The 26,519-nt window shown below is 57.8% G+C and overlaps 1 protein-coding gene across 9 annotated transcripts in view; it reads right to left on the bottom strand.

The window, feature by feature from the left end:
* NCOR2 (nuclear receptor corepressor 2) overlaps positions 1-26,519 on the bottom strand; it is a 253,577-nt gene that overhangs the window by 7,444 nt on the left and 219,614 nt on the right. For all 9 annotated transcript variants that reach the window (XM_037375337.1, XM_037375342.1, XM_037375343.1 and 6 more), the window contains exons 23-43: positions 23,656-23,811; positions 22,976-23,115; positions 22,790-22,895; positions 21,992-22,096; positions 20,973-21,076; positions 18,414-18,564; positions 14,416-14,568; positions 13,949-14,035; positions 13,198-13,475; positions 12,042-12,405; positions 9,792-10,019; positions 9,434-9,679; positions 8,659-8,808; positions 8,139-8,267; positions 7,865-8,027; positions 6,887-7,320; positions 4,412-4,555; positions 4,080-4,228; positions 3,548-3,741; positions 1,656-1,799; positions 1,202-1,347 (exon numbers count right to left, since the gene is read on the bottom strand). In XM_037375337.1, the coding sequence (XP_037231234.1) occupies positions 1,202-1,347; positions 1,656-1,799; positions 3,548-3,741; positions 4,080-4,228; positions 4,412-4,555; positions 6,887-7,320; positions 7,865-8,027; positions 8,139-8,267; positions 8,659-8,808; positions 9,434-9,679; positions 9,792-10,019; positions 12,042-12,405; positions 13,198-13,475; positions 13,949-14,035; positions 14,416-14,568; positions 18,414-18,564; positions 20,973-21,076; positions 21,992-22,096; positions 22,790-22,895; positions 22,976-23,115; positions 23,656-23,811 (3,771 nt within the window). The remainder of the gene's footprint in view (positions 1-1,201; positions 1,348-1,655; positions 1,800-3,547; positions 3,742-4,079; positions 4,229-4,411; positions 4,556-6,886; positions 7,321-7,864; positions 8,028-8,138; positions 8,268-8,658; positions 8,809-9,433; positions 9,680-9,791; positions 10,020-12,041; positions 12,406-13,197; positions 13,476-13,948; positions 14,036-14,415; positions 14,569-18,413; positions 18,565-20,972; positions 21,077-21,991; positions 22,097-22,789; positions 22,896-22,975; positions 23,116-23,655; positions 23,812-26,519) is intronic.

The raw sequence follows: 26,519 nt of genomic DNA, 5'->3' as shown, positions 1-26,519 counted from the left end.
GCTGGGGGAGGGACCTGCTGTGCCAGCCACGACCGCATCCCGCTGTCCCCATCACGGCACCCGGCCTGAGAGCAGCCCACCTCCCCTGGACACCGGAGTGGGCCGGCGGGTGCTGGTGGGCACCAGGAATTGGGTGCCATTGGGTGACCCGCAGTGGGCACACCTTGGCGGCTGGGAAAGGGCAGGAAAGCAGAGCCCTGAGAGCCAGGGCGACAGCTTCATGGCTTCGTGCTTGGTGCTGACCCCCCTCCCTCCAGCCCCCCGTGCAGCCAAACCCTCCCTCCTGCCTACAGGATTTCCAAAGGCTCAAATCCCCACATCCAGGGAGTGAGGCTGGGCAGCGGGGAGGGAGAGGAGGAGGAGAAGAAATGTTAAATCAATATTTTCCCTTCTAGCTGAGCTGTTTGACTTGGATATCGCTTTTCTTAGAATAACAGAAATCCTCATCAAATAAGAGGCGTTTCCTATTTCTATATATTTTCCCTTGATAAGGGAAAGTGTGGAAGGTCACGGGGTTCAGGCACATGTCCCCAAAGGGGCATAACAATACTGTTGGTTCATGGTAACATCATCCAGGAGACGAGACAGCTCGGTCCCTCTTATCCGATGCAGCTGTTGTAAGATGGATTCAAATTGAATTACTATTGACTGTATAATGCTGGGCTAAATTAAATTATGATCCTATCTACTCTATTAGCGGTTAATGAATGAATGGGCTGAATTTCTAATATAAGCCAGCCTGGTTAGTTTTACAGAGCTATACCAATATTGATGTAGGGCTTAAAGTAACGTCGGGGGGAGATGCATCTCAAGGAGAGAGGATTCAGCTTGGCTGGCCATTCATTAAAATATCAATTGCTCTTAGGTCTCCCCCATGCTCAGCTCATCGTTTCCTTCCTGTTGAGGTTATCTGGAGTGGATGGGATTGACAGCCCCAGAGCAAGGAGACACGGGGCTGGGAAGCCTCCCTTTGCCTCCCCTGCTGCACACAGCCCACTGCTGGCACCAGCACAGCTCAACCCAGGAAGCTTTAAGACCTCGCATTTCCCAAAAAAACCATGGCACGATGCAGAGAGAGCTGGCTGGGAGCTCCCAGCCCATCACACAGCAGCACCTATTCCCAAACCTCCTTCGCTTCATGTTCCTCGAAGCTTTTTTCCCCCTCCCTGGTGCCTGCATTCGCCACCCCACATGTCCTTACTGTACTCCGTCTCATTTTTGTTGGTTGTGCTGAGCTTCTTGATAATCTCCTGTTTCTTGGACTTCACCATGGCAGAGTTGCTCTCAGTCAGCTTGCTGAAGAAAGCTGGAGGCTGAGTGTTGTTTCCCGGGGACTTGGACCCCATCCTGCAAAGCAAAAGACCATCGGAAACTTCTGCAGCGTCCAGTTCACAAAGTCCTACCTAGAGAGACCCTTCCCTTAGCCTAACTTCTCAGAATCAGCCTGAGGGCTCCCGAGATATTTGGGATCTCCAGCCTTTCCCCCTATTCCCTACCGGACACGCACCACACGGCGCTGACAAGCCCCTACAAACAGAGAGTGACCCGGGATGTGACATTGCTTTCGGCTGCAGGAAAAGCAGCCGGGGCCGGGGTGAGCGTGGGGCCAGGGGGAACATCCCCAGGCTGTCCCCACCATCCCCTTCCTTGGGTACCTCTGGTCTATCTGCTCGCCCTCGCGGTACAGGATCGGGTACGTGGCGCTCTTGGCGTGATCCGATTCTCCCACGCCGTCTGGTGGAGACACCGGCTCGATACAGTTGTCCGACCCGGCCGAGCCTTTGCTCTGCTCCGGGGACCTGCAGAGCGATGGAGAGATGCAGGCGATGGAGAGATGCAAGTGATGGAGAGATGCAATCGGTTTATTGCAACGTCCTCTGTCTCTGCACAGCTTGGGGTCGGGAGGGGGAGAAGGACTGAAATAGCTTTTCCTACATCAGGGAAAAAAGCCAAACCCTCCACCCCCTGCGGGCTTACGGAGCGTTTTAACACAGGCCGGGGGGAAGAGCACAGCTTCGGGCATTTGCCTGCACTGCAGGCGTGCGGAGCAGGACCGAGCCCAGCGGTGGCCCACATTGCCAGGCGGTGGGCCAGCCAGCAGCTGCCCCAAGCAGGGCTGGCAGGACCAGTCCTGGGACTTGCAGGCTCAGTCGAAGTGTCCCGGGCTGGCAGGGAGACATCCCTGTGGAAGGCTGCAACGTTAACCCTTTGGGGACCAGGCTTTTGATTCTCCATCCTATTTGTGAAGGCAGTGGAGGGCAGCAGCACCGGCCACCTCCTGCCCACCTCGTCTGGGACCACACAGGGTCTCGTTGGTGGCAGGAGATGACTTTGGCGCTGGGGCAGCCCAGGGAGGACCGACACAGTCCCCCAGTGCCTGGGAGACGGTCAGGCTCGAGTCCATGAGGAATTCCTCATGGCGAGTTCTGGGAATTTACGTCTTTGTTCTTTCTGTGGTTTCTCTTCCCCCCCAACCCCCCGCAGTTTTTTTCATCACTGGGTGGCCAGGGCTGGGCTCTCTCCCCTAATGTCATAAAGCCAACTCTAGGACTAGGCAGAGCTGGGAAGAATAATCCCATTTATGACAAGGAGCCACCAGTGTGGAGACACTCCTCTTTCCTGGATTCAGCTGGGTCTCTGCCAGTGTTTGGGTGGGAGGACAGACCCCGTTCTCACATTTCCCATTTTTTCATTCCGTACAACAGCACTCAGACCTGCCTCGCGCTGATATCAGCGCAAGGATCTGAAAGTGACTTTAAAAGAAATACAGATGGTGCGTGAGATGGATGGTTGCAGTTGACAGGGCATGTGTCTAACAAGCTTCTGATTCACTAAGAAAGGCGAAGATAAAATTAACTTTGGACCAATGGAAAATGCGTTGTTTTGGGCTTTTTGGAACCATTTGTGGTCTGAAAAGTCACTGCGCCATGACCTACCACAGACTGAGGACAGTGACAGGACGAGAGGCAACAGGCACAAACCAGAACACGTGAAATTCCATCCCAACCCACTTCTTTACTGTGAGGGTGCTCAAACACTGGTACAGGTTGGCCAGAGAGGTGTTGAAATCTCCATCAGTGGAGATACGGGCATGACCTGGGATAACCTGCTCCAGCTGACCCCGCTTGAGAGCAAGGTGTTGGGTTGGATGATCTCAAGAAGTCCCTTCCCATGAAACTATTCTGTGACGCCCGCCAGATTGGGAAGGGGATCATGTACGGACTCTAAGGGTTCCAAAGAGCATCTCTAGGACCATGCCGGTGGCCAGAGGCATCCCCACAAAGGAAGAATGCCCAGATCGGAAAGCAGTTTCACACTCTGGGCTGTGTAAGCAAGCAAACTACGCAAGCCCCAAGCTGCGGAGCATAAATGCAGCAATGCCAAATGCCAGCCTGCCCTATGCACCCCCTCAGCGGGGTGCCAGGCAGCCAAGGGCACCCACCCAGCTCCTCACCCTGGGTAGCCCTGGTCCATCTGAACCCAGACTGGCACAGCAGCTGGGCAGAAACCCATTGCCAGCAGCTTTGGTTGGACTCTCTGACCTCACCTTTTGCCACCTTCGTTCTGCGGGGAGATCCTGGAGGCCGCAGCGTGCTCCTGCTGCTGCAGGTACGCCTTGCTGGGCGTGCGGCGCAGGTCCAGCACGGGGCACGCGGCTCCCGGGAAGGAGTACACCGGAGTCTGGATGTGGGAGTTGAGCTGCTGTGGGTGATGGCGCGTGTAGTCCTGCGTGATGACCTCCTAGAAGAAGAAACCCCTGAGTCAGAAATAGAGCTGGTTTCTACCTCTTGCTTTGCTGGGCACAATTAAGACAGGGCAAGGAGGAGGGAATTAGGCTGGTTTGTCCCTGCAGGGATGTAACGTCTGCCTCCTGCCTGCGGCGGGTCTCGTGATGGGCTTGCTGGGGACGCCAGCACCCGGGTTGAACACACGTGATGCACCCTGCTCTCTCCAGCCCTCAAACAGAGGCGCTGAGGTCTGTAGCATCACTCCCAGACCCTCCCCGCCAGATATGTTTCACATCAGCTCTTCCCTCCTCCCTGGAGCCCCAGCGGGAAGGCAAGAATGAGGTTAATTACACTGATATGCTGAGCCAGCGTGACCACCCGCTGGTTCATGCCCTTGATGCTCTGGCTGGACTGCAGAGGCTGGCACTGGGGCTGGGGGCCGTCGGGCTGCCGGAGGTGCTGCAGGTGGGCTGTGTCAGGAGCTGAGGCCTTCAAGGAGCCTGGGGGGGCACAAAATAAAAAAAAAAAAGCAGCCGTGAGATGATGTCTGTGTCCCCCTCCTTGAACCCCACCTGACATGGCACTGGGGCATGGCAAGCAAGGGCTGGCTGACAAAGCCCCCCCCTCCCCAAGCCAGCCTGGGGCTCTCCTGCAGCGCTGGCACTGCTGACCCCTGCCCTCACCTTGCTGTTTCTGCCTCAGGTCATGCTCCCCGTGCCCCTTCTCCGCATCCTGCAGCAGCTTGGCCCCTTTCTCATGGGACAGGCTGGGTGAGCTCACGGGACTCACCGCTTCCATCCGCTCAGGGCTGTACCCTCCATGAAAGCCTGGGGAAATGGGAGAAGGGAGTTAAACCCAGGAGCGCACTTGCCTCTTCCCTAGTGTTGTGGTGACTGCTGCTTGTGGGTAGAGTTATGTGTTCAGTGAAGGGGGGAGAAAAGAGACGAGAGAAGACCTGGCAGGTCACATTGCGGGGACCCCCGGAGCCACCTCTGATGTCCAGCTGTGGGGCTGGCTGCAGCAAAGGGGCGACCGCAGTCCCGCACAGCTGGACGCTCAGCAGCTCATGGTGACAGCACGAGAGTCAGGAACCAAACTCAACCCCTGTGGGGTCACAACTTGTTCCCCCCCTTTCTCCCACCTACTGAAACAGAAAAATAAAACCTGCTACACCAGGAGGGAAAGCAACGCTCTGCAGAGGTGGGGATGGCTGCACAAGAGGTCTCCAAGTGTTTTACAAAGAAAAGCCCCAAGCCCAGCATGGCCAAGAGCAGGGGCTTGGAAACTGGGTGCGAGACCCTGTGGACTCCAGGTCCTGCTCTGGAGACAGCAGGCTTGCACTCCACAGGGGTGAAAAGGCTTCTCGACCACATTCTGCCTTTTCAGACCTTTGCACAGACTCAACCTGCATCAAAACTGGCAGAGCTGGAACGAAGGACCACCACCACCTTTCAACAGGGAGGGGAAACTGAGGCACAGGCGGGTTATGCTTCCAAAGGGTGGAGGACGGCAGGGCGTTGGAGGAGGCACACGCTGCCTCTCACCAGCTGAGCCCGTTTGGCAACGCTCACAACTTCTGCCTCCACAGACCTTTCCCCTCCTCACGCTCAATTCCTATTCCTAGAAACCGCCCACTGCAGGCAAATCCAGCCTGTGACCCACAGCACTGCCGGACGGTCCCCGGTGCCCAGGCACGGACACGCTGACCTCGCACGTACCTGGGGCATGGGGAGGGAAGGACCCCCACAGAGAACCTCCCTGCACCAGGGAGGGGGATGCAGCATCCCCCATCACCCCATGCACGGCAGCACTGAAGGCAGCACGCTTCGGATCCACCCAAGATGAAGTATTCTGCTCTGGAAAGATCCCAAAGCAACTGAAGTTCTGAGGAACACCAGCTCCTTTCTGTAAGCTCCTGGCTGTAGAAAAGCTGCCCCGCTCCTCCGCGGCGTGACACCACTCAGCTGGAGCGAAACCCCGGTGCCAGGGAGAAAGGGCAGAGGAAAAGCCCGGCCAGGCAGCACGTCACAGCTGGAGGCACGTCCTTGGCCTTGCAGGATGCTGCTAGAAGGGGCCGGGACCAGACATGACCAAGTGGGGTGGGACGGGTGGGTCGCCATGTGCCGCTGAGAACAGCTCTCCTCCCAGCCACGCTGCCGTGGCCCTTCCACCCCTGGGTTACAGGAAGGCAAGTTGGCAGCAACCCCCAGTGCCCACAGCTAAGGCAGATGCTTCAATGTGAAGATGGGGTCCCATCAAATCCCCAGGGGCCGCCTGTTGCTTCTGCATGCTGGTGGGACCTGGATGAATGCTCTGGGGGAAGGCTGGTCCCATCAAGAACGACCCAGACCTTGAATCCAGCCCCCTTGCTGCACTTTCTTCTGGAGAAGCTTATCCTGGCACTTGTGTCCTGCACCAGACCGCTGTTAGGTGGTTCCTGTGGTCTGCTCTGGAAATGGCTACTGAGGCCAGCTGGGCTGAGGGATCCCTGGGCAGCTGTGCCCACACTGTGCAGCATCCCACACCAGAACCCCAAGTGAGGACACCCCAAGTGAAGGGACCCCGTCTTTTGCAGCAGCCCGCAAAGCCCCCTGAGATCCTGCACGCTCGGGGATACAACCATGAGCGGGGCAGTGCCTGTCTGATGGCCACCAGCCCTGGCCCACTCACACTCCTAGGTCTCTGCTTCACTTGTTGGATTTATTACCCACAACTGTTCCTTACAGGCTGCCTGGGAATTTCTAAGGATGGGGAAATCAGAATTGGCAAATCGCTGTTGTCTGTAAAAAGCAATACCAGGAAAGCCATCTGCAAAACACGACTTGGCAATGGGAAAAACTAAAAGAGGGTGGAAGAAGGGAAGATCCTTAAAACACATACAAATAAAAAAGTCTGGAATAATACAATAACCAGGAAGAAGAGGGACAAACACACTCAGGGAGTTGATAAAGCCAATAGCCAAAACATGCAACTGAAAAGAATAATGAAAAAAAATAATGGGTTTCAGGCCACAGCTCTGTCACCTCTCCCCTCCAATTTCTTGCCATCACCAGCAGCGTTGTTACTCAGTGCCCCTCTCTCTCGCTGCCCCGTATCGCGAGACATGTGGCGCATGATAACCACATCTATGAGGCTGGCCGCTGTTGCGGTGGTCTTACCGAGTGCTCGGAGCTCCTGTTCCTGCATCGAAAAGGGTTTACTTTGACTCTTCTCTCTGCTGTGCTGCTCGGGGCCCGAGGCTGCGTGCGGCTGCTCCAGAGCGTGATGGTGCTGCTGGCTCTTCCCCTGCCCTCTGCTATAGTGATGGGAAGCACCAGGTCCGGAGGCGGGTAAAGGTCTTGACTCCATGGCTTTAATGGGTGACGGTGACTGTTCGAGGTTGGCCCCGCTGGACAGCTTTGAGGTGAAGACGTTGTTGTCAGCCTGGGCTCGTTCCGCCTTGGCTTCCCGTGCCCTCGAGACCTCCTTCTGCAGGACAGCCGGGTCCATCGGGGGCGTGTAGCCATCCGCCGCGCCGATGGAGGAGCGCAGCGTGGCGGCCGAGGGGAAGGCGGCCGAGCGGATTGGTGATGTGGTAGTGGTGGAGGAAGATCTGGAAAGCAAATGAAAATGAGGCAAAGGTGAGAGAAGCAGGTGGAGAAAGGGGAGTGCTGTCACCAGAGCCCCAGCGCTCAGCCCTGCCTGTCCAAGGTCACCCCAGGGCTCCGGAGCGCGGGGCTGGCCCGTGCTGGATGGAGCCTCCACCAAGTAACTGGCCGTGGGGGTTTGGCCGTGGCCTGGATGTGTTGACTGGAGGGAATAAAACCCACGGACAGGTCCCAGAGACCTTCATAACTCTACCACCAGGCAACTTTCAGCAAGAGGAGGACCTGCATTTGGGCACATGGATGCTCCTGCTTTCTTTCCTGGTAGCAGTAAAAGCCACCAGCAAAAACAAAGGAATTGGACACCAAAATCTACCTGTCCCCATCACAACTGCCCTGTAAGCCCCAGTCCTGCTCCCCCCAAGACTGAGGGCCAAAACAACCCTTGCTCCATCTCAGAGGTCTCCCATGCAATGCTCATTAATTAACCGCCATGGCCGTGCCGGTGCAGGGGTCTGGGCAAGCAGCAGGGACCGTGGCGGGGGGACATACCGCAGGACGGAAGGGGTGGGGGTCTCTGAGGAGATGATCTTCATGCTCGTGTTGTGGAGCACGCTGGGGCGCTGCTGGATGGTCTCGTGGGTGCGGGGTGAGACGGGAGAGTGCTGGTGGCTGTGAGAGTGCGAGGATGAACGGCTGCTGGACTGCTCTGTACCTGGGGGAAAACACGCAGAAAAGCTTCTTCAGCTCTTCCTTTTGTAGCCCCAACCCTACGGCCACCCAGCATGGGCCCCAAGATGCGGTGCCAGGCTCCTCCCCAGCCTACCTGGTCTCCAGATGGGTGCGTGCTCCACCGTGGTGGATGCTAGGATGGATTTTTCACGCTCCCTCTCCCGTTCCCGCTCCCGCTCAGACACCGACGATCCTGACTGTTTGGTCATGTGTGTGGGGCCTCCTGCAACCCAACCAAAAGGCGGTTAGAGGGCTGCGGGCACAGCAGTTCCCCCAGGAGCACCACCTGCTCTTCACATCGCTGTGCCTGCAGGGCAGGGGAGGAACAGCTCCAGCCAAGGGCACCCAGTGGGACACAGCCCGGGGAATCACGGAACAGCCATCGTGGCGCTGTCTCTGGGGTACGACCTTCCACAAAGCTGTTTGCTAGCAGCGACTTTGGGGAAGGCAGGGGAAAAGCAAGGAAGCCCCCAACAGGCAGGACTGGCGGGGCTGGGCCCCCCGTGAGAATGAACTTGGGCTCCCCCCACCTGCACCCACCTGCTCATGGCCCTGAATTTGTTAAGGGTCCTGCCCAACCGCTTTCCCATGGGAAAAGCAACCCGCAGCTTTACCTGGGGAGAGCGGGGAGCTGCTGTGCCGGCTGCTGAAGGTCTGGGGGGGGCCGGGGATGTAGGTGATGCGGTCCATGGTGGTGGCAGAGGTGCCAGGGGTAGGGGGCACGAGGACGGGCAGGTGTGGCACTTGGGACAGGTCGATGATGCCTGGAGAGAGAAGTGAGAGGACTGTCAGGATGATGCTGAGCCGCTGCAGCTTGGTGCGCTGGAGTGGGGAGTGATGCTGGGGAGGGGTCAGCTGGTCTTGCTGCTGGGGCACAGCCCAGTGCCAGCACACACACGGCCCCCAGGCACTGGTTGTTGGGGAGGGGACCCTTCTGTGGGCAAATACAATGTGTCCTGCTGCTGGGAATAACGGGGAGGGAAAATGTTGAGACCTATCCCTGCTAAGCAAGGGGCTGCTGCCTGCGGAGGGGCAGAGCACCACACCCCCACACTCCCCAGCAAGCCCTGCTTTTGCAGAAAGCCACATACATCCTTCTGGGAGTGGGTTTTAATCTCCAAAAGCCAGCAGGACTAGGCTGGGAAGCGCTCCCATGACCTAAAACCAGAGCCACACGTCAGGAGCCTCAAGGAACCAAAGATGGCAAAAAGAGCATCAAATTCCTCCCAGCTGCCCTCCACGCCGATGACCAAGTTCCTACGCTGCTGGGTGACATCTTGCTGCTGGCTTCACCCTTGGCCCCAGCGCTGGAGCTGGCAGTGCCGGCCTGACCCAGCCTCCTTCTCCCCACATGCCCCCAAACTGCTGGACGGCGCGTGCCGGGAGGACCTGCTGCATAGTTGAGGGCGAGGGAGGGCTCCCGGGGTGACAAGCCGCGCAGCATGTCTGCCCGCTGCGCCATGGCCGTGGCTGCGGCGTTGTGGTGCATCTGCTGGGACGTGATGTAGTCGTTGATGATGGTCTGTCGGTTCTCCATTGCGGCTGTGTCCGGGTAGCCCCGGATGAGGTACGGGGGGTAGAGGTGGGGGTACGTGGGGCTCGGAGCCAGGTGCCTCGGCAGGTAGTAAGCAGCAGCTGGGAGAGAAAAGGATGGAGACGTGAAGTGGCTTCCCCAGAGACCTCAGGCTTTCGGAGCATAACAAGTTAAAAATCAATCCTCAACAGGCGGTGCCCCCACCAAATGTACCTGCTTCCAGTTGGATTCCCCTTGGGATGGCGGTGGGATCGAAAGCCAGCGGGATGTGTCCCCGGTACAGGTCAACCCCGCTGACGCCACGGAGCAGGTGCTCATACGGGGAGATGGGGTGGTGGTGGTCAGCCACGGGAGCATGCGGAGACTTAGAGTTGGTGAGCTCTCTCGATGTGGGGGTCATCTTTCTGTCCTGGGACACTGGCTTCCCGGCAGTGATGCTCCCTGCAGTGAGCAGACGGAAATGAGTCAGAGACTGAGTGCTGTGGCCAAGCCATGTCCCCGAGGGATGTCTGCAGCCAAGCATGTCCCCCAGGGAGGTTCGCAGCTATCCTGAACTTGAGGGAACTTTCCCTCCTCCCTGCACTGCCATGTCTTGTTACGCCACCATGGCCAAGGCGGGCCAAGCCCTGGTGCATCCAGGTCCCAAACCATCCCCCCAGCCCAGCGCATCCATGCTGGGTGGTCTCTTGAGTTCATCCTGCTCCACACAAGCAGACGGCGGTGGAGCCTTGCTGCTGTGCTCCTTGGCACTGGAGGTCACTGCTGCTGGGCAGAGCTGGGGACCCCAAAACTGCCAGCAATGGTGACAAAACACAATCCAGAGTGCTGGAGCACCCAGCACCCTCTGGAGCCGTGAGCTTTCCCAGCGCACGGAGGGGAGGCTGGATCCTGTCAGGGATTCCTCTTGGCTCTCCCGGACTGGGCATCGGTGGTGCTTCCCACCCAACCTGGGACCAGCATCACCAGCTCCTGTGTCCATAATGGCAGCTGGGGACAGCGGCTGACACAGAGCCACTGCAAGCAGCGTGACCAGACCCCCTGCACCAGGCTGCACGCCCAAGGCTGCGCGGCGCTGGCTCGGGGGGTGAGGCACAGCCCCCTCGTGTGTGCCGGTTGATCCAGCCCCAGCCTGGCTGCCTGGAAAACAACCGGGGCTGTGACACGGGACAGCTGCCTTCCGACTGCAGCCCCTGCCATGGGGACTCGTGCTGAGCATCTGCACCCCAAAACCCTGTGGGCTCTGCACATGCAGAAACCCACCCTCCCGCTAGCGTTCTGCAGAACATCGATTTTTCCCTTGGGATCCCTCCCGGCTGCCCAAGTGCTGCCTGCCCTGCATTGCGCTCACCATGCGTGCCAATCTTGGAGCTGCCTACGCCTGAAGGCTTCCCCCAAAGGACTGACCTAACCGGGATGACAGCAGAGGCTGCGGCAACAGGACACAGCGACCACGGAGAGCAGGCGGCAGCAAGCGATGGGGGAGGCTTTTTGGCGGAGCTCCGCACTGCACGGCCCCGTCTCCCACTCCTCGCCAGGGAGGCACATCCTGGCCTCGGTTTTTAGCAGACTGCGATGTCTTGTGCTGCACGCCCCCAAATCACAAGACTCTTGGATCAGAACAAGAATTTGCGGGCGGGAGGTGCAGAAGGCCCCAAAGCAGTCACACGTAGGCTTGATGGGGCAGGGTGTCTCAGGCACTGGCTTCAGCGCCGATCCTGCCCGCAAACATGCCATGAAGCAAGAGGGGTTTTGTGCCCTGGACCTGAGCACGTCTCACCAGATCGCTGAGCCCAGCCCAGCCACGTGCCTGCTCCCTGGAAGCCCCAGGTCTGGCTCTGGGGGCAGGAGGTGGCTGATGCCAGGGGGCACAGGCAGCCCCTGCCTGGGGCAAGCAGACAGGCTGCGAGATGGCAGATCCCAAAGACCAGCTGCACTGCCTGGATCCACCGGCTTGGAAGGGATTAGATATTCCTGGAGCTGAGGCACTCGGGTGCCCCGGTGATGGGTGAGGCATAAACACACAGGGTAGGCAAACGCACACCAGGTGGGTGGGGGTGTGACGATCCCCCTGCAGTGCACCAAGAGCCGCTGTCCTGCCCGCCTGCAGCAACGAGGGTGCCCTGGGCCAGTGCTGGCTCAAGGAGACGCTTTCAAAACACCACCAGCTTCACCAGCCATGCTCCAAGCCTCCCTCCGGTTACCCCTGTGCAGGTGTGGGGTGCCCTCACCGTAACCATGTGAGTGCCCCCAGGAAGGCAGCTGAGCCCCAGCCACCCCTGGCAGCCACCCCAGTGCCATGAGTCAGCCGCGGGCAAGACTGGGCACGGGGTGCCGCGGAGAACGGGTCTGACGGGCACCAGCTAGGAACAACTCAGGCAGGTTGGGTCAGCAGCCACCTCCTGCACACTTTGCCCGCTTGGCTTGCTAAAAATCCTTGTGTCAAATAAAAGGTTTGCCCAGTACCTTCATGCTGCCGTGGCGTGGACTCCCGCGTGGAGACTGGAGACCCTCTGTGCAGGTGGCTGCCAAACGCCGTGCTGTGCCCTGCCTGGTGGTCCTCGTAGGCGAGGGAACTTTGGTGGGGCTTGCCCGGCTCAGGTACAATCACAGGAGCCCCTCTGGCGATGGAGCCACCTGAGTTTGTCACCGGGCTTGGCCTGTTTTTCAGGCTTTCTTCATAAGCTCTCTCCAGATTCCTCGGGTCCTGGATGATGTCCAGTGAGTGCACAGAGTGAAAAGTCCTGCCGGGACTACCGATGATGGAGCGCACATCGTGCTTTTTGGTACTCGAGGAGGAAGAGCCACTGTCGTACTTCAGTGGGGTACCCTGGGGACAGAAGGCAAAGGGGACATCAAAGGGGCATAGAGCAGAAGGGGATGCGGTGGCTGCATCCCACCAAGTCTCAATGGGACCTGTTCAGTGGGTCACTACACCAGTTTACGTGGCCAAATGACAACTGGCAAAGCAGAGATAATCGCTCTGCACGGCACGGGGTAGGGTGGAGGGCCCATCTTGCATGTCTTGTTGTGCTCCAACAAGATGATGATGAGTCACTGCCGAAGGCTGGCTGTGCCCATCACGCCTCTCTCCTACACACATCTGAAATGAGGTAGGACTACGAGGTGCCATGGGAACCCTCCAAATATTTGCAGTCCAACAGGAGACAGCATGCCACGTTTCCTCCTAACTATTGGCCTTGCTGGGTTGACACTTGCCCGTAAAGGGAGGAGACCGAGACTATGTGCACCCAGAGTCACAACTGCCAAGGGCACTGCGTTGACTCCGGCCTTGAACAGGAGCCAAACGCGGCTCCTTCCGTGTACGCCTGTGGATGGAGCATCACCTTTTTAACGTGCCAGGGGGTGCTGACCTCCCTTCCCTGGGTTTTGTATCTATCCACTGGGAAGGATCACAGGATGGTTTGGGTTGGAAGGGACCCCATCCAAGTATGGGGAAGGGCCACCTTTACCCAAGCAGAGCCTCAGTTCTGACCAGTGATGTATGTGCAACATGAAGCCCTCTCTGCTCTCTGTTTACCTTGGGAATGGTCCCCAGGGTCCATGCAAGAACAGCAGCCTAACTGAGACCCATCTCACCTGCTGTTTGCCCCCTACTCACCTGCGTGATGGAGCCTTCCTTCAGAGGTCTCGTCAGAGAGATGTCGGGTGTCCGCCTCAGCTCCTCCCGAGGAATCTCATGGATTGATCTTCCTGCTTCTTTTACCGTGGCCACCAGGTCTTCATGGGCTGGTTTCATTTTCAGAGGAGTAAGGCCCTCGTGAGACCTGACCTTGTAGGCATCGGTTAAGTCCCTCGGTGGAGTGTTTTCCCTCTTGAGCTGCTTGGCTTCTCTTCTGAGGTAGTCCTCATGGGCCTCCACGTAGGACCGAGGTATTCCTGCAATGCCCAAGCAGATGACAGATGCAGAGGGTGATTCCCCAGCCAGACACTGGACTCCCAGGCCCCACATGGATGCTCAGTTGAAGGGATCTCTAGTTAATGCACGTAACTTGGGGACTGGCACCCAACCCAGCACACTGAGCAGCTACACCACGAATGCAGCTGGACCACATCACATCTACCACCACTTTCTGGGCCCATTTTACACTAGCTTCAACCTGCCCTCATGAGAGTCACTGAGAATTTTACCCCTGACTTTGTTGAGAGCTTAGGTTGGTAGAAGCTGAGCAAGACTGAAAATCTCTCAGAGCACACAGCCGAGGCCGCAGAGGTCTGCAGCAGTGGGACCTCAGTGTGTCCACCCTTGCTTCCTCCTGCCCTAGCCTGACAACAAGAACAAGGGGCCATGCAGGTGAGATACTTCCCTGCGTTACCTCTGGCCATGGCCATCTTCTGCTTGCAGGCTTTACCTTGTGTAATTGAGCCCCGTATGTGATGCTGCTCCTTTAGGTTATGGGGACTGTGTCGGTCTGGAGGGATTGCTCGACCCATGAGACCTAGAACAGATCCAAGGCAGAAAGCTGGGTTGTGACACAGGAGTTCATTTCAACACATGACCATGTTACCAGGGATTCCTGGGACAACAAGGAAAAACACCAAAAATTTCTAAATTACATGAGTTGTCTTTTTTTAAAACGTGCTTCCCTTTTTTTTTTTTTTTTTTGTAGCGGGCAGAAACCAAAGGCAAAGGGGCCAGTCTGCATCCCTTGTTTTCCCACGCTGCTCAGATGCTGTCCTGTTGGGATGTGCTGCAGGGCACCAGCTAAGCACTGCCGAAACACGGGCATGGGAAGGAGCACCATGTAGAAGAGACAAGATGGGGTCTCTGCGGGTCACTGCTAGCACAGCATGGGTGAAAGACTTCGCCCAGACCCACCTTCAATGCTGGCAGATAAGGTATCACGGGCTGATAAGCCCCGGCTGATCCTCCCCTCCATCATATCATAGGTCCGCTTGGTTCCTGCGGTCTCATGCGAAGCTCCTGAGCTCCTGCTGTCCTCTTTGGAACACTGAGAAGCAGCAACTCCACCTGGGGAAGGGAACACCGAAAAGCACCATCAGGAGCACAGAAAGTCAGCCCCAGCCAAGGGAGGGTGTTCTCTTTGCATGCGTTGCTGGAAGGTCAGATCCCATCCTAGCATCAGCCACCACTCCGCGACACCAGAAACATCACATGAAGTTAGCTTCCAAGAAATTCAGCTGGTGTTTTCTCCCCTCCCTGCCTGCCTCAGCCACCAGATCTGTGCCTCCTGCTCGGGTAGGAGCATCCGCCCCGTCGTGTCCCACTCCCTCCCTCCCTGGTGGGGGCCATCCTGTAGGCAGGGGGACAGCCCGGAGCCAGCGCGGTGCTGGTGGGAGCAGCTGCGGTTCCACTGAACTTGGCCCTGTGGGTCTGGGGATTTTTATTTTTTTTTTCCCCCGTTTGTTTTGATTTTTGCTAGACACCTACTGTTTGGGATCTTGGCCAGCCTTAACATTTGCCGAGACACTCCCTGGGTGAGAAAATGAGGGAAAAGGGGGGAGAGACGAAGCTGGGAATGATGCCTTTGGAACAGCAGTGAGTGTGCATAAGAACTGGGAGAGACGGAGACGGCAGAAAGTCCCACCCAAGACCGAGGGAGCGAGCACTAGTAAGACAGGAGACCACCGACCGCCTCCTTGTCTGAACCTGGAGCAAATTCTCCTGCAAACCAACAGCAGACCCCCTGCCCTGAGCCCCAGCCCCTCCCCACCCCCCCTGGCACAGCCCTGCCTGTGCCAGGCAGCATCACGCCCACCCTGGGCGATGGGCACCCATCATGTGTGGCGAGCTGTGAATCCAGCAGGCAGCTCCCTATCCAGCCCAGCGCCTCGTGTTTGTGTAACGAGCTCCGAGCAGGGATGCTGGCGTGGAGAGACAAACACCTCTGCCCATCGGCCCTGGCCAGGTTGCCCCTGCCGGGGACTGCCAGTGCCCTGATCCTCCTCTTCGTGGGCAGAGAAGGTGGTTATACAGTTAGAGAAAATGGAAGACAAGTTAAAAACATTCATTCCCTTGCAGACGATCGGGAACAGAAGTCCTCCTCAGCAAACCCAGTAATTAATAAAATGGGATTATTACAACTTCACACCTACTATGAGTTTCCGCAATCCGCACCCACTCGATCCAGAAAGCATTTGGGGCTGTGTGTGGGGAAACAAGAGGGGGGATCTGTCCCCGAGTCCTCACTTTCAGATTCATCGGGGAAAGCTGGGGGTGACATTCAGAAGCAGCCAAGCACCTTGCAGCAGCCGCGGGGCGATGCGCCCGCACCCTATCATCAAGGCACATCTGCTGCCAGCAGCCCTTCTGCTGAAGGGGACGTGGTCCTGGGCACCCTTTGTACTGCTGGGAAGCGGGGGGAGGGCGCGAGGGAGAAGAGAGACTAAACAGAAAGAAAATCACTCCAAACCCACGTCCCTTGCCGTGCAGAAGCCATCAGCAATCATATGCAGAATGAGAATAACCAATCTAGCACAATTCAGCTCGCACACGCTACAGGATCTCGTCTCATTACAGCCCTTTTATTTTAAGCACCCTTATGACACTAAAGAATTTGCAATTTTTTTTTCTGCTTGCCAAAATTCATAATCACCAACAATTTCAGTTTTCTTATTTAATTTTTTTTTTTAACTCTTCCACTCCAGGCTGCGAAGCCCCGCCAGGCTGTACAGGGAGGAGAAGCAGCAGGGCTGGCTGGGCTGCAGAAGCACGTGAGATCACTCAGGATGTGATAAACGCTACCAAGCATGTAAAAGGCTGCTGTGGAGAGGAATGAATTAATTCCTCATCTGCGTCCACGGTGAGGCAGGACAAGGGGTGATGGGCTCCGGCTGCAGCCGAGGAGACTCGGGCTCACACTGACCGGTGTGTGCAATGGGCGAGAGTCTGATCTGTAGCCCCCCTTGGCTGGCTGGAGCAGGACCCCAGCGCAGGGCAGGGGCAGCCCCTGCTGCCAGGACCCTTCCCCATCTCTCCCCGCCTGCACTGTTTCTGAGATCAACCTCACTCGACGCCAAGCCTGGGCAGAGGAGATTAAAATAGCTTCTTGCACAAACAAGTCCTGAAATGCTTCCTGAGTCCTCCCTGGCCCGAGCCCTGCCAACTGTCCCAAAGGGCGCCCAGACATGAGTCTTCCGCGGTGACACTTCTTATCTGGGCAAGAGTTGACAGCGAGCGCGGACAGGCAGGGGACGAGCTGGTTTCCAGCCGGCAGGCGAGAGGCAGGGTGCACAGCCCTGTCCCCAGAGGTCCCTGCGCTCCCAGGGCACACATGGAGGTGGCATCAGCTGAAGCTTGTGAGTTGTCCCCCGTGGCCCAACCTGAACCCTCTGCCTCCAGCCCTGGATGAAACAACCAGCCTGCGATGAAACCAGCTGCCTGTGCTTGGAGACAAGTGGAAAGGGACTTCTGCTGGACACCTCTACCTGCGGGACCCACCGCAGGACCCGGGCTGCCAGGGATGCTCTGCTCCAGGAGGGATGCAGCCACCCTCGGGCGGGAGGCAGAGGGCCCAGGCAGCACAGCAGCCAACCAGAGATACCTGCTGAGCTGCCTGAAGTTAGGATCTGCTCCTCAGTCACCTTCAAATTCAGCTGAGAAGAAAAGTGACACGAGGACGGCTGTTCCCGTGCATGCCAGAGCACATGCCAGTGCTTCACCCCAAGGGGACTCAGCTCTTCCCAACCCCAGCTGCAGGCGGGGAGGAGACCGGCACCGTGCCAGGGATGCCCGACGCAGCACACGGTGAAAGGGAAGCACAGAGTTGTTCCCAGCTTCACTGGAGAGGAACATCTGCTTATCTCTTAACAGGAGCCACGGGGACCCGCAGAGCAGCTTTGATGGCCAGTGCTGCGATGGGACGAGCAGGCACAGAGGAGGCAGGAGCAGCTGGCGACTGCCTGCTGACAATGCTCATGCAGCGAGGCACCGTCGGCATTTACCGAGGAAGCATGTTACGGTGCAGCAGGGCTGTGAGCTGCAACGTGGCTTTTGGGTCTCTCCAGAGCCCCCTGGGGTGCAGCCCAGTGTCAGGCTCTCCTGCAGCCACCGGCCCGGGTTTGCTTTGCCGTGCCCTGCTCCCCAACAAGTGACACCGACTGTGCTGGGGGAAGCTTCTCACCCCAGACAGGGCTCTGGGCAGGTCCCTCGGGGTCCTCAGTGCCTCTGCGGGACAGCATCTGGCCACGGGCCAGTGCACCCCACAGACAGGCTCCTTGCGGGACGTGGGAATGGCTTCAGCCCCTCCAAGAACTACAGATGCTGTAGTGAAGCTCACGAGATCCTGAGGCAGGGTGCTGTGGGGCCCAGGAGGATTCCTGCAGGGCAGCCCCATGCTGGGAAAGCTGCACAGTGCCCAAGACGTTGCAGGTGAGGGTCTGATGTCTGAATAAACCGTTCTGCCATACCACCTGACTTGCCCCCATCTTGCAGGTTGAGTCCCACCTTAGCCCGAGAGCCTGGGGATGCTCTCATAACGTTTTTGGACAGTCCCATCCTGCACAGGGTGCTAGGGATGAAGGCAACACCTTCCCATCTGATTCCTCTCCTCTCCCCTGCTCCACCCAACCATCCAAACCAGAGACCCTGACCTCGGCCATGGCCCCAGCGCGCCCCTGGCTGCCAGCAAAGCCGCCTCCGAGGCAGCATCATGTCATGTCCCACATGAGCCAGAGGGAAATCCAGCCAGGCTGCAGGCAGGCGGGGTGGGAAGGGAGAGGAACGACGCTGGAAGCAAAGATGCGAGGCTGGCCTGTTGCACTTTGTCAGCCTTTCCCCAAATAGCTCCTGACTCCCAGCCACGGCGGCACAAACCCCCAGCGCCCGTCCTAAAAAGGCAGAGGATTACAACTTACCCTCGTAGGACAGCACGTGGCCTTTCTTCCCTTCGTAGATGACATGTCCTTTGGGCACGGCATCCTCTCTTGCCTTCTCTGCTCTGCTGGGGCTGTCTTCTCCGATTATCCTGGTAATGGTTCCTTTGTACAGCACTTCTGCCGGGGTGCCCTTGGAAAGCCACCAAGATCCATATTTAACAGTGTCACAAGCAATTAAGCCAGCGCGCACGCAGGGACAGGCTGTTCCCCGCGGAAGGCTGAGCGCAGGGAGAGCGCGCCCAGCCTCTGCTTCCTGGCGCAGCCAACAGCGAGGGACTTGCAGCTTAATTATTGATGAGGACGATAACGAGGAGCGGTAAAAAGCTACGTGATCTGTGCGAGGCTGCTGGGAAGAGGCAGGGGGGTGAGGACAGCACAGACCCCCAAAGCAGCAACTCTCCCACCCTGCGCGTTTCAGAGTAAGCTACCTGGCTCGCTTCCACCCCACAGGTCTGGGGGGACAGGGCTGGTGTCCCCCTGGGGACACCTTGGTGACAGCAAAGGGCTGCTCGAGCATTAGCTTTTTGCCTGCAGCCTGTTTCCCCAGCCGGGTACAGGAGCCACGGAGATGTCCTGCGCGCCCAGGGCACATCTGCTGGCAGTGAGCGGGACCTTCGGAGAGCTGCCTGTGCACGGTGGCCAGTGGCACGGGAGACTGGTCCTGGGGCAGGTCAGGGAGCGAAACCTGCTGGTTCGCCCTCCAACAGGAATAGCAGCAGGCTCCTGACGCAAACGGTGTGAACTCAAACCTCGCTCTCCCTGGAGGCACACATGGACAGAGCTCACAGCCACCTGCCCCTCTCTGAATCCCCCTCCAAACACCGAGCTGGATGTCCTGGAGGAGGTTGCTGGTGACCTCTGCCATCACAACCTGTCGGTGCCAACTGGGAACAGCCACTGTGGGGTGATGGTCCCCCATCCCATCGGTGCTATTCAGAGCGAAGCTCTTGATTTGACACCTGCCTACCCTGCTCACGTAACCCCACTAGCCCCCAGGATGGATGCTTGCGAGAAGCCTTGGGGAAGTGACACCCCAGCCAGCTTTGCTGGCACTTCCAGGTTGTGCCAGGGCAGGCTATTTCCCCCCGCCAGCCTGGAGATGCCCCTGCTCTGTACCAAGCCCTCTGAGCACCAGCGGTCCCCAAAACCCCACCACAGCTGCCGGGACATGCCAGCACGCAGGTTGAGCGCTCTGATCTCTTGCCCTCGCAGTACACCCAGCAACAGCTCTCCCAGCCCCAGGTAAGTCATCTTCCTTCCGCGGACGTGCTCAGTGGGGATTTGAAAGCATGTGATGACAGATGGCTTCAGAGCAGAGAACATATATTCAAGATCTGCCTTCTGTGAACTGGATGACTAATCCGAGATCAAGTATCAGCTCCGGTACCAGGAGCTGCTGCTGGAACTGGGGGTTCCTTCCCCCCGATGGGAGCAGAGGGATGTAGGCTGCTAGGCCAGCAGGAGCGGCAGGTAACACCTTGTGTCTGGGCTTGGTACCTTCATCCCAAGCCAAAGAAAGGAATCTAGATGGATTTATTAGCTGGATGCAAAACAGTGTCTCAACAAACTCTGCCCACCTCCCGAACTCTGGCACGTGGTGCTCAAGAGCCTTCTTGCCCACCGCTGCTGGCCACAGCTGCTGCAGGGCATCTGAGAGGGTGCAGCACGTGTTTGCTTTGATGGGTTTTTTACAGTCCCCGAGCATCTGCTCCCGGCAGCTGTTGGATGCGGGGCACCAGGCAAATTAAGCCTTTGCTCTGGGCCAGGATTCAGGTTTAGGTCACCAGGGCCAAAAGGAACACGGCTGTCCCCCTTGAAGGAGGCAGGCAAAAATCTGGGCATGAGTAGCTTTAAATATCTGAATGATGGCCAGATAAAATCCCCACAGGAAACAGATATTATTTTTTTTTTTAATGCTCCCTGCTCTGTTACCAGATGAGCAATAACTCACACTGCAAAAAGCTATCGCCCGCTTGCCAGCTGCTCTTCCGAAGATGGATGGTGGAGATTAAGGCCAAAGTATCTTCCTGCTCAGGAGGGCCTTTGGGCAGGACCCCCAGCACAGCATGCTCAGCCTGGCAGCACCCCTCGCTATCTTACATGCACCTCACAGCCTTCTCCTTTCCTCTGCCTGCCAGGGGCCCTCTGCCCATCTCCTCCTCTCTGCTCCACTTTCTTGCACTGGCAAGGTTATTTTCCCAGAGCCATTTAAAGCTGCTTTCACCTCTGTTCCTGACAGCTACGAAAAGCAAAGCAGGGTTTAGATACGCTGTAAGGCTTTGCATCGCTGCTTGTCAAGCTCTGCTCTTCTGCAGGCTCAGCTCACGGGACAGGGCTCATGCCATCCCGAGGGGAGGCTGGTTGCAAAGCTCTGGCTGCACACCTCCCTGAGGGGCTTCACGGGATGGGAGCATCACAGCCCCGCACTGCTCAGCCCCGTGCTGCGCACCCCGCAATCCCCCGGTCCCCACATCCACCACCGCAAGCTGCAGCTGCCAGCACCCAGGAAGCAAAACCCACTGGAGACGTGGGACCTACATGTGTGATGGACCCTCGGTAGGTGATGGGCGACTCCGGAGGGGGTCTGGATGTGGGTGTTCCCTTGGTGATGCTCCCTCCTGAGGCAGAGCTGAGGGAAGTACCTGTCGGACACAAAGGCAGTGAGTTGGGGGCTGGATTTGCTCTTCAGCACAAAACCTCCTGTGGGGCTGAGACTAAGTGCAGGATTCGACCGATCTCTAGCAAGCTGAGGTACGGGAGGGGAAGCCCACCAAGAGACATCAGCATCAAACACTGTGCCTTGCGCATCCCTTCCCACCTTGTCCCCCAAGGGACCCAGCACCATGTGCATGGGGCTGGGACGGAAAAAAACGGGTATTTTGATGCTTTCAGCTCCCTGCTGCCTTCGTGGAGGGGCCAGGCAGATTTAGAGGCCGGGGAGAAAGCCCAGCTTGTCTCAGCCTCTCCTGATGTGCTCAGAGCAGACCTCCGGCGAGATACAGCTCGAGGTGGTCTGAGTTCATTTGCTTGTATCTGCCCTGGGTGGGAGCAGGCCCACCGCATCGGGCTCCTGACTGCCTTACTTGGGGGGTTTCACAAACCAGAATTTGCACCTAAAAGCAATAGCCTTGAATTTGGTTTTTTCCTGCCTAGCTAATACGGAAAGAAACACGGGAGGGCTATATATAAATGAAATGTGGTCCCTGCCCAGATGCAGCAGCAATAGTGAAGAGTCTGAAAAAAAATATTAATGGTATTTAAACAGGTCTTGCTTTGTCTTAAGCAACAGATTTTTGGGTGCCGCTTGAACGCATATCTCCACAAGAGTCAACGCCCAAGGGCCAGATTTGGGGAGTTGGCTAGAAACGTTCGGACACTGTACAGACCCATCTGCCACCCTGCTGGCAATGCTGGAGAAAACGGGTGAGGAGCCCCCTCTGGCTGGGCACAACCCCAGCAAGCAAACCTGCAGTCACCAGGCAGCTGCAGGCGGCACGGTGTCGGCCAGGCTGGGCAGTGCCAGCACCCCTCCCCTCCCGCAGCCCCCAGCGCCTCACCCCGCAGGATGGAGCCCTCCTGGGATGGCTGCAGAACCAGACTTTCTGGCTGGCTGGCCTGGCTTCTAGGAGAAAGTTGTTCCTGCTTTACTCCAGGAAAAGGCACTGGAAAACATTAACCACGTATCAGCGCAGGTGCAGGGCAGGGGGCCGCAGGCCTCGGCCGCTCGAGGCTCCCATCTCTGCCAGCCCCTGTGGCACTGCCCCGGCGCCTTTGCTGTCCCCACCGCTGCGGGACGGGCTTCACCGGGGACGTGGCCGGCAGCTGGACACACAAAGATCCTTTGCCCTGTCACTGCTGGGTGCTGCCCATGCCAGCACCGGAGCTAGTGTTGAAAACGCCAGTGCTGGTTTGTACCAGCACCCACACGCGGTGGGAAATAGTGCCCGTATCCCTCCCCCCTCAGACCTGGTCCCTCACCCATTCCCTCCTGCTATTAAGAAATGCTTCCCAATCTGCAGACTAAACACTTTCTTTGTTCACTTCAGGCCATTTACTCTTTATCCTACCGGCCCGGGGAGCGGCAATATATTTCCTTCCTTCAATCGCAGTATTAGCCGGAGGGTATTTATAGGCTGGGATGTGTCCCTGACCGAGTTGCTGCTTCCCTATCCTGCACAAATTTAGCTCCCTGTGTCTCTGCCCTCCTGACAAGACTAATCCTTTCATCCTCTTAGCAGGTCTCTCTGCACTCCCTTGCCATGTCCTGTGCTCCTCCTTTCCCCTACGCCACCTGCAAGCTCACTCCCCCCTGCTCTTAGAGCACGTGAGAAATCACTTGCCTCCCAATTCCTTACCCAGTTTCTTGGGATCCATGGTCAGTGGCAGGCCCATAGTGATGGAGCCGACGGGGACCTTGGCATGCTCGGAGCTGTAGGGCGTGTGGAGCTGTATGGGCATTCCCTGCAGAGCAAAGAGGAGCCGTCAGGAGTGGCCGTCAGTGCCTCGCGTGGCATCTCCATGGCTCACACCCAGCACCCTACCTGGGAAATGGAGCCGACGGGTCTCTCCAGCACGGAGGGGTGCTTGGTGGAGGAGATGAGGGGAGGAGGGTTGGAGATGCTCGCTAGTCTCTGCAGCCCCGAGCGAGAGCTCTCATGCAGGTTTAGCGGGATGGGGTGTCCTGTGCAGAAAACGTAAGTGTTATCAAGACGGAGGGAGAGCAGTGGCTGCAGCCATCAGAAAGAAAAGGGGCAAGGGAGGGAGCAGGGGCTGGATGTGGTGAACTGACTGGCTGTCAGCCTGTACCAGGACCCAAGACACACGACTGTTTTGGAAAGGACTGGAACAGTTTAAATCACTGCCTGGTCCCCTCTGCAGCCAGAGGACGTGCTGTGCCAGACTTGTCTGCCCTCCAGCCGGAGCGGGACAGCGCAGCAGGGGACAAACCCTGCCTGCCTTTGCACGACAGCGGTGCTGGGAGTGCCCACACTGTTCTGCGACAAACCACGTCCCTACAGCTGCCCTGGCCAGAGCTGGCAGACCAGCCTGGCCCCTCTCGGACCGCTCCATGCCAGGCCAAAGCACGGTGTTAGCAGGTTTCTGCTGAATCCTCTTCTCTTACCCCCCAAAAAGCTGCACTGACTTAAGAGCATGACGTGTGACACTCAGCCCCAGCTCAGGACAGGGGGCACATGCCATGCAGCTGGTGGCTTTTACTTGCCTGGTGGGTTATACTGGAACAAGTGGGGCTCCGCCTGGGGAGAGGTTTTTATCACATCCCGGGAGTAGGACAGGACGGGGGGCCAGCACGAGGTGGCCGTCGGCTCGGCACTCAGCTTCTGAGCCTCTGCGATGGACGAGAAATGCACGGACTTTTCTGCAGGGGAACAGAAAGCGACGAGCTCGTTCAGTGCCCGCCCCCCACCAGCGACCCTGGCGGGCACGGGCAGGGATGCCCGAGCCAGCTCCCCGCATGGCAAGTGGCTTCAGTTGGGTCCAACCTGGCCACGAGATAAGGGCTGAATTCTCCAGCCAAACTAAAAAGAATGAGCCTCAGTGTCACTGCCTGGATTTGACAGCATTTATTTCACTCGGATGCTTAAAGCACAGCAGGGAAGACGGATGTCTGGGCTGGGGACTCTGCTGGTGCTCACTGCCAGTCGGGACCCCCACGGACATCCCACCCCACTCAGAGAGACGGCGCTCTGTGTGCAGCCGGTCACTGGGACAAGTGCAGGGTCCAGCTCCTCATCAGGGCTTGGCTACATGCAAACTGCTCCTGGACGCCTCCCGCCTGTGCCCACAGCTCCGCACCAGCCACCACGGCAGGGCTGGGGGGATTAATGATGATCCTGCCTGACCCTTCACTGAGGTTAAAGACAAGAGGCACCAACGCTGGCATCCCTCTGGTGTGTGGGGGACATCCAGCAGGCACCAGCTTGCTGGTGACAACATGGTCTGTGCTGTGTAGCTGGGCACGGGGTGCCTGGGGAGGGACCACCACACAGCAGCACATCGGGAACGCGCTCATCCCCACATCACATCGTGATGCGAAAGCTCCGCCACTCTCAAAGGACAGCTGCTGGCTATACACCATTTGTAGGCTGCGGGAAGCAGCCAGAAATGACAGCATCAGCTTCTTGGACAGCAAGGGAATAATGTGCCGACGTTCTCCGAACACCTGGAACACCCATGCTGTATGAGACTGTCAAAGGCAAATGAAGATCAAGATAAGCTCTGCAGGACAGCCAGATGCCTCTGCGGGGAGCGGGGCAGCTTGCTGCTCCTCTGCAAGGCACCAGGGCTGGGGGCAGGAGAGCTTCCCAAAATATCTGGCTTGGGGTACACTGGATGCCAGGCTGGGTTCACCCTGGCTATAAAAAGGTTGACAGGAGGCCAAGAAGTACTTAATTATGGAGGAGCCGTGCTGGGGATGCCTGAGCCCTGCCACGCTCTGCAGGGTGCCAGGGAAAAGAAAGGCTTCATCTGCACCAGCTCCAGCCCAAGTGCATCCTCAGGCTTTGCTGAGCAGACGGATGAGACAGCCTTTTCTGGATGGATTAGAGGCAGGATTGGTAGGATTTGCTTGTAATCGATAAACACTTAATTTTGTACTGCCCTTCTTCCCCAGACCCACCTGCGTAACGTCCACACTGACCAGAAATTAGAAACTGGGCAGTAAACAATAGCAATCACAAAGGAACCCAGCCTTTAACCATCAATTTTTGATAAAAATAGATGCCTGAATCCCGCTAAGCCTAATAATAGGGCAAGCAGATTATCAGAGGCCCAATTTAATGAGGCTTTACTGCATTATCATTATTAATGCTCAGTGTGCTCAGAAGCTGGGAGATTATTCTTGTCCCCTTCAGTGAGAGAAGAAATCCATTACTGGTGCATGGAGGTGTCCAGGCACTCACACCTCTGCAGCCTGCTGGGGCCAGACCTTGGCTGCAGCCTCTTCTCTTCCCACGCTGGATCCCAGAGAGGATCTCTTTGTCCTGCCAGTACGGGGGAATCCAGGCACATCCTCCAGAGTGACAGAGAGTCCTTGGCACGTCCACACTCCCTGGTTTTCTGCTCTTCAGCTCAGCCCCACTCAGCTCTGCTCACGCTGGGACAAATGGCACTGGGATGTCCCGGCTGAAGATGCTCTCCAGCGCCAAGGCACTGACAGTCAAGGCTACGTGCACCCTGGATGGCTCTTGGGGAGCCCCATCCCCCTCCCCTGCCCGCGGGAGCCGTCCCCTCCCCCGTGTGCCTCTCCCAGCTGGTGAAACGCAGCCAGTTCCTAATTGCCCCCACATTAGAGGGTGGCTATAACTCAGCCAGCTTTTGATAAAATAGCACTTACGTGGGGAAGAGAGAGTTCCTATTACCGTTTATCAAGCCCCTCGAATGGGAGTGAAGGAGTCAGAGTTTATATGATCCGTCATCCAAATTAATGCTCTTGGCTCCCCATCGCCTACAAAGGCCAAATGAAACACAACTAAATCAACACAAAACATACCGCTGGCTTTCAAACTGCCGAGCGATAACCGAAGATATGCCCGACGGCGACTCAGCAATGGGAAAAGGGTTCCGTCTGCCTGTCAGTGAGATGCAGGCAGGGCTGCCTGCCTCTGCCCAGCCCCGCGATTAGCAGCTCCTCTTGGAAGGGAGGGCAGCGCTCAGGAAGGTACGGCTCCGGCTCCGCTCGGCTGGCCGCCCTCCAAGCCGATACGGCCCCAGCCAGCGGCTGCGAGGCAGCCAGTGCCTCGGCCAGGATGTGTGCAAGGCTTGGCTTTGAAGTGGATCCAGAGCGGTGAGAAGGACGTTGGATCTCTGGAGCAGCTGCAAGAGTTCAAGCTCTCTTACGGAGCAGGGGAGGAGCGGGACTACCTGCCCTGGGGGCGCTGGCCCCTTGCTAGGAGGTGCAGAGGGCTGCGCTCCCGAGGGCTTCGCAGGCTGCGCTGGAGTTGCCCACTTAACGCCAGGCCTGTGTACAGGTGGTGTGGCAGCACCATGCCCGCAGCCTGGATGCCTGCTGCTTCACCGGGATGCCTCGGAGAGCAGGGGAGGGAAGGGACGTACACAGGTTTGCCA

This window comes from Falco rusticolus, chromosome 1 (assembly GCF_015220075.1).
Source record: "Falco rusticolus isolate bFalRus1 chromosome 1, bFalRus1.pri, whole genome shotgun sequence".
NCBI classification, from domain to species: domain Eukaryota; kingdom Metazoa; phylum Chordata; class Aves; order Falconiformes; family Falconidae; genus Falco; species Falco rusticolus.
The sequence above is the reverse complement of the archived record's forward strand: the minus strand, read 5'-3'. Positions and strand labels throughout refer to the sequence as shown.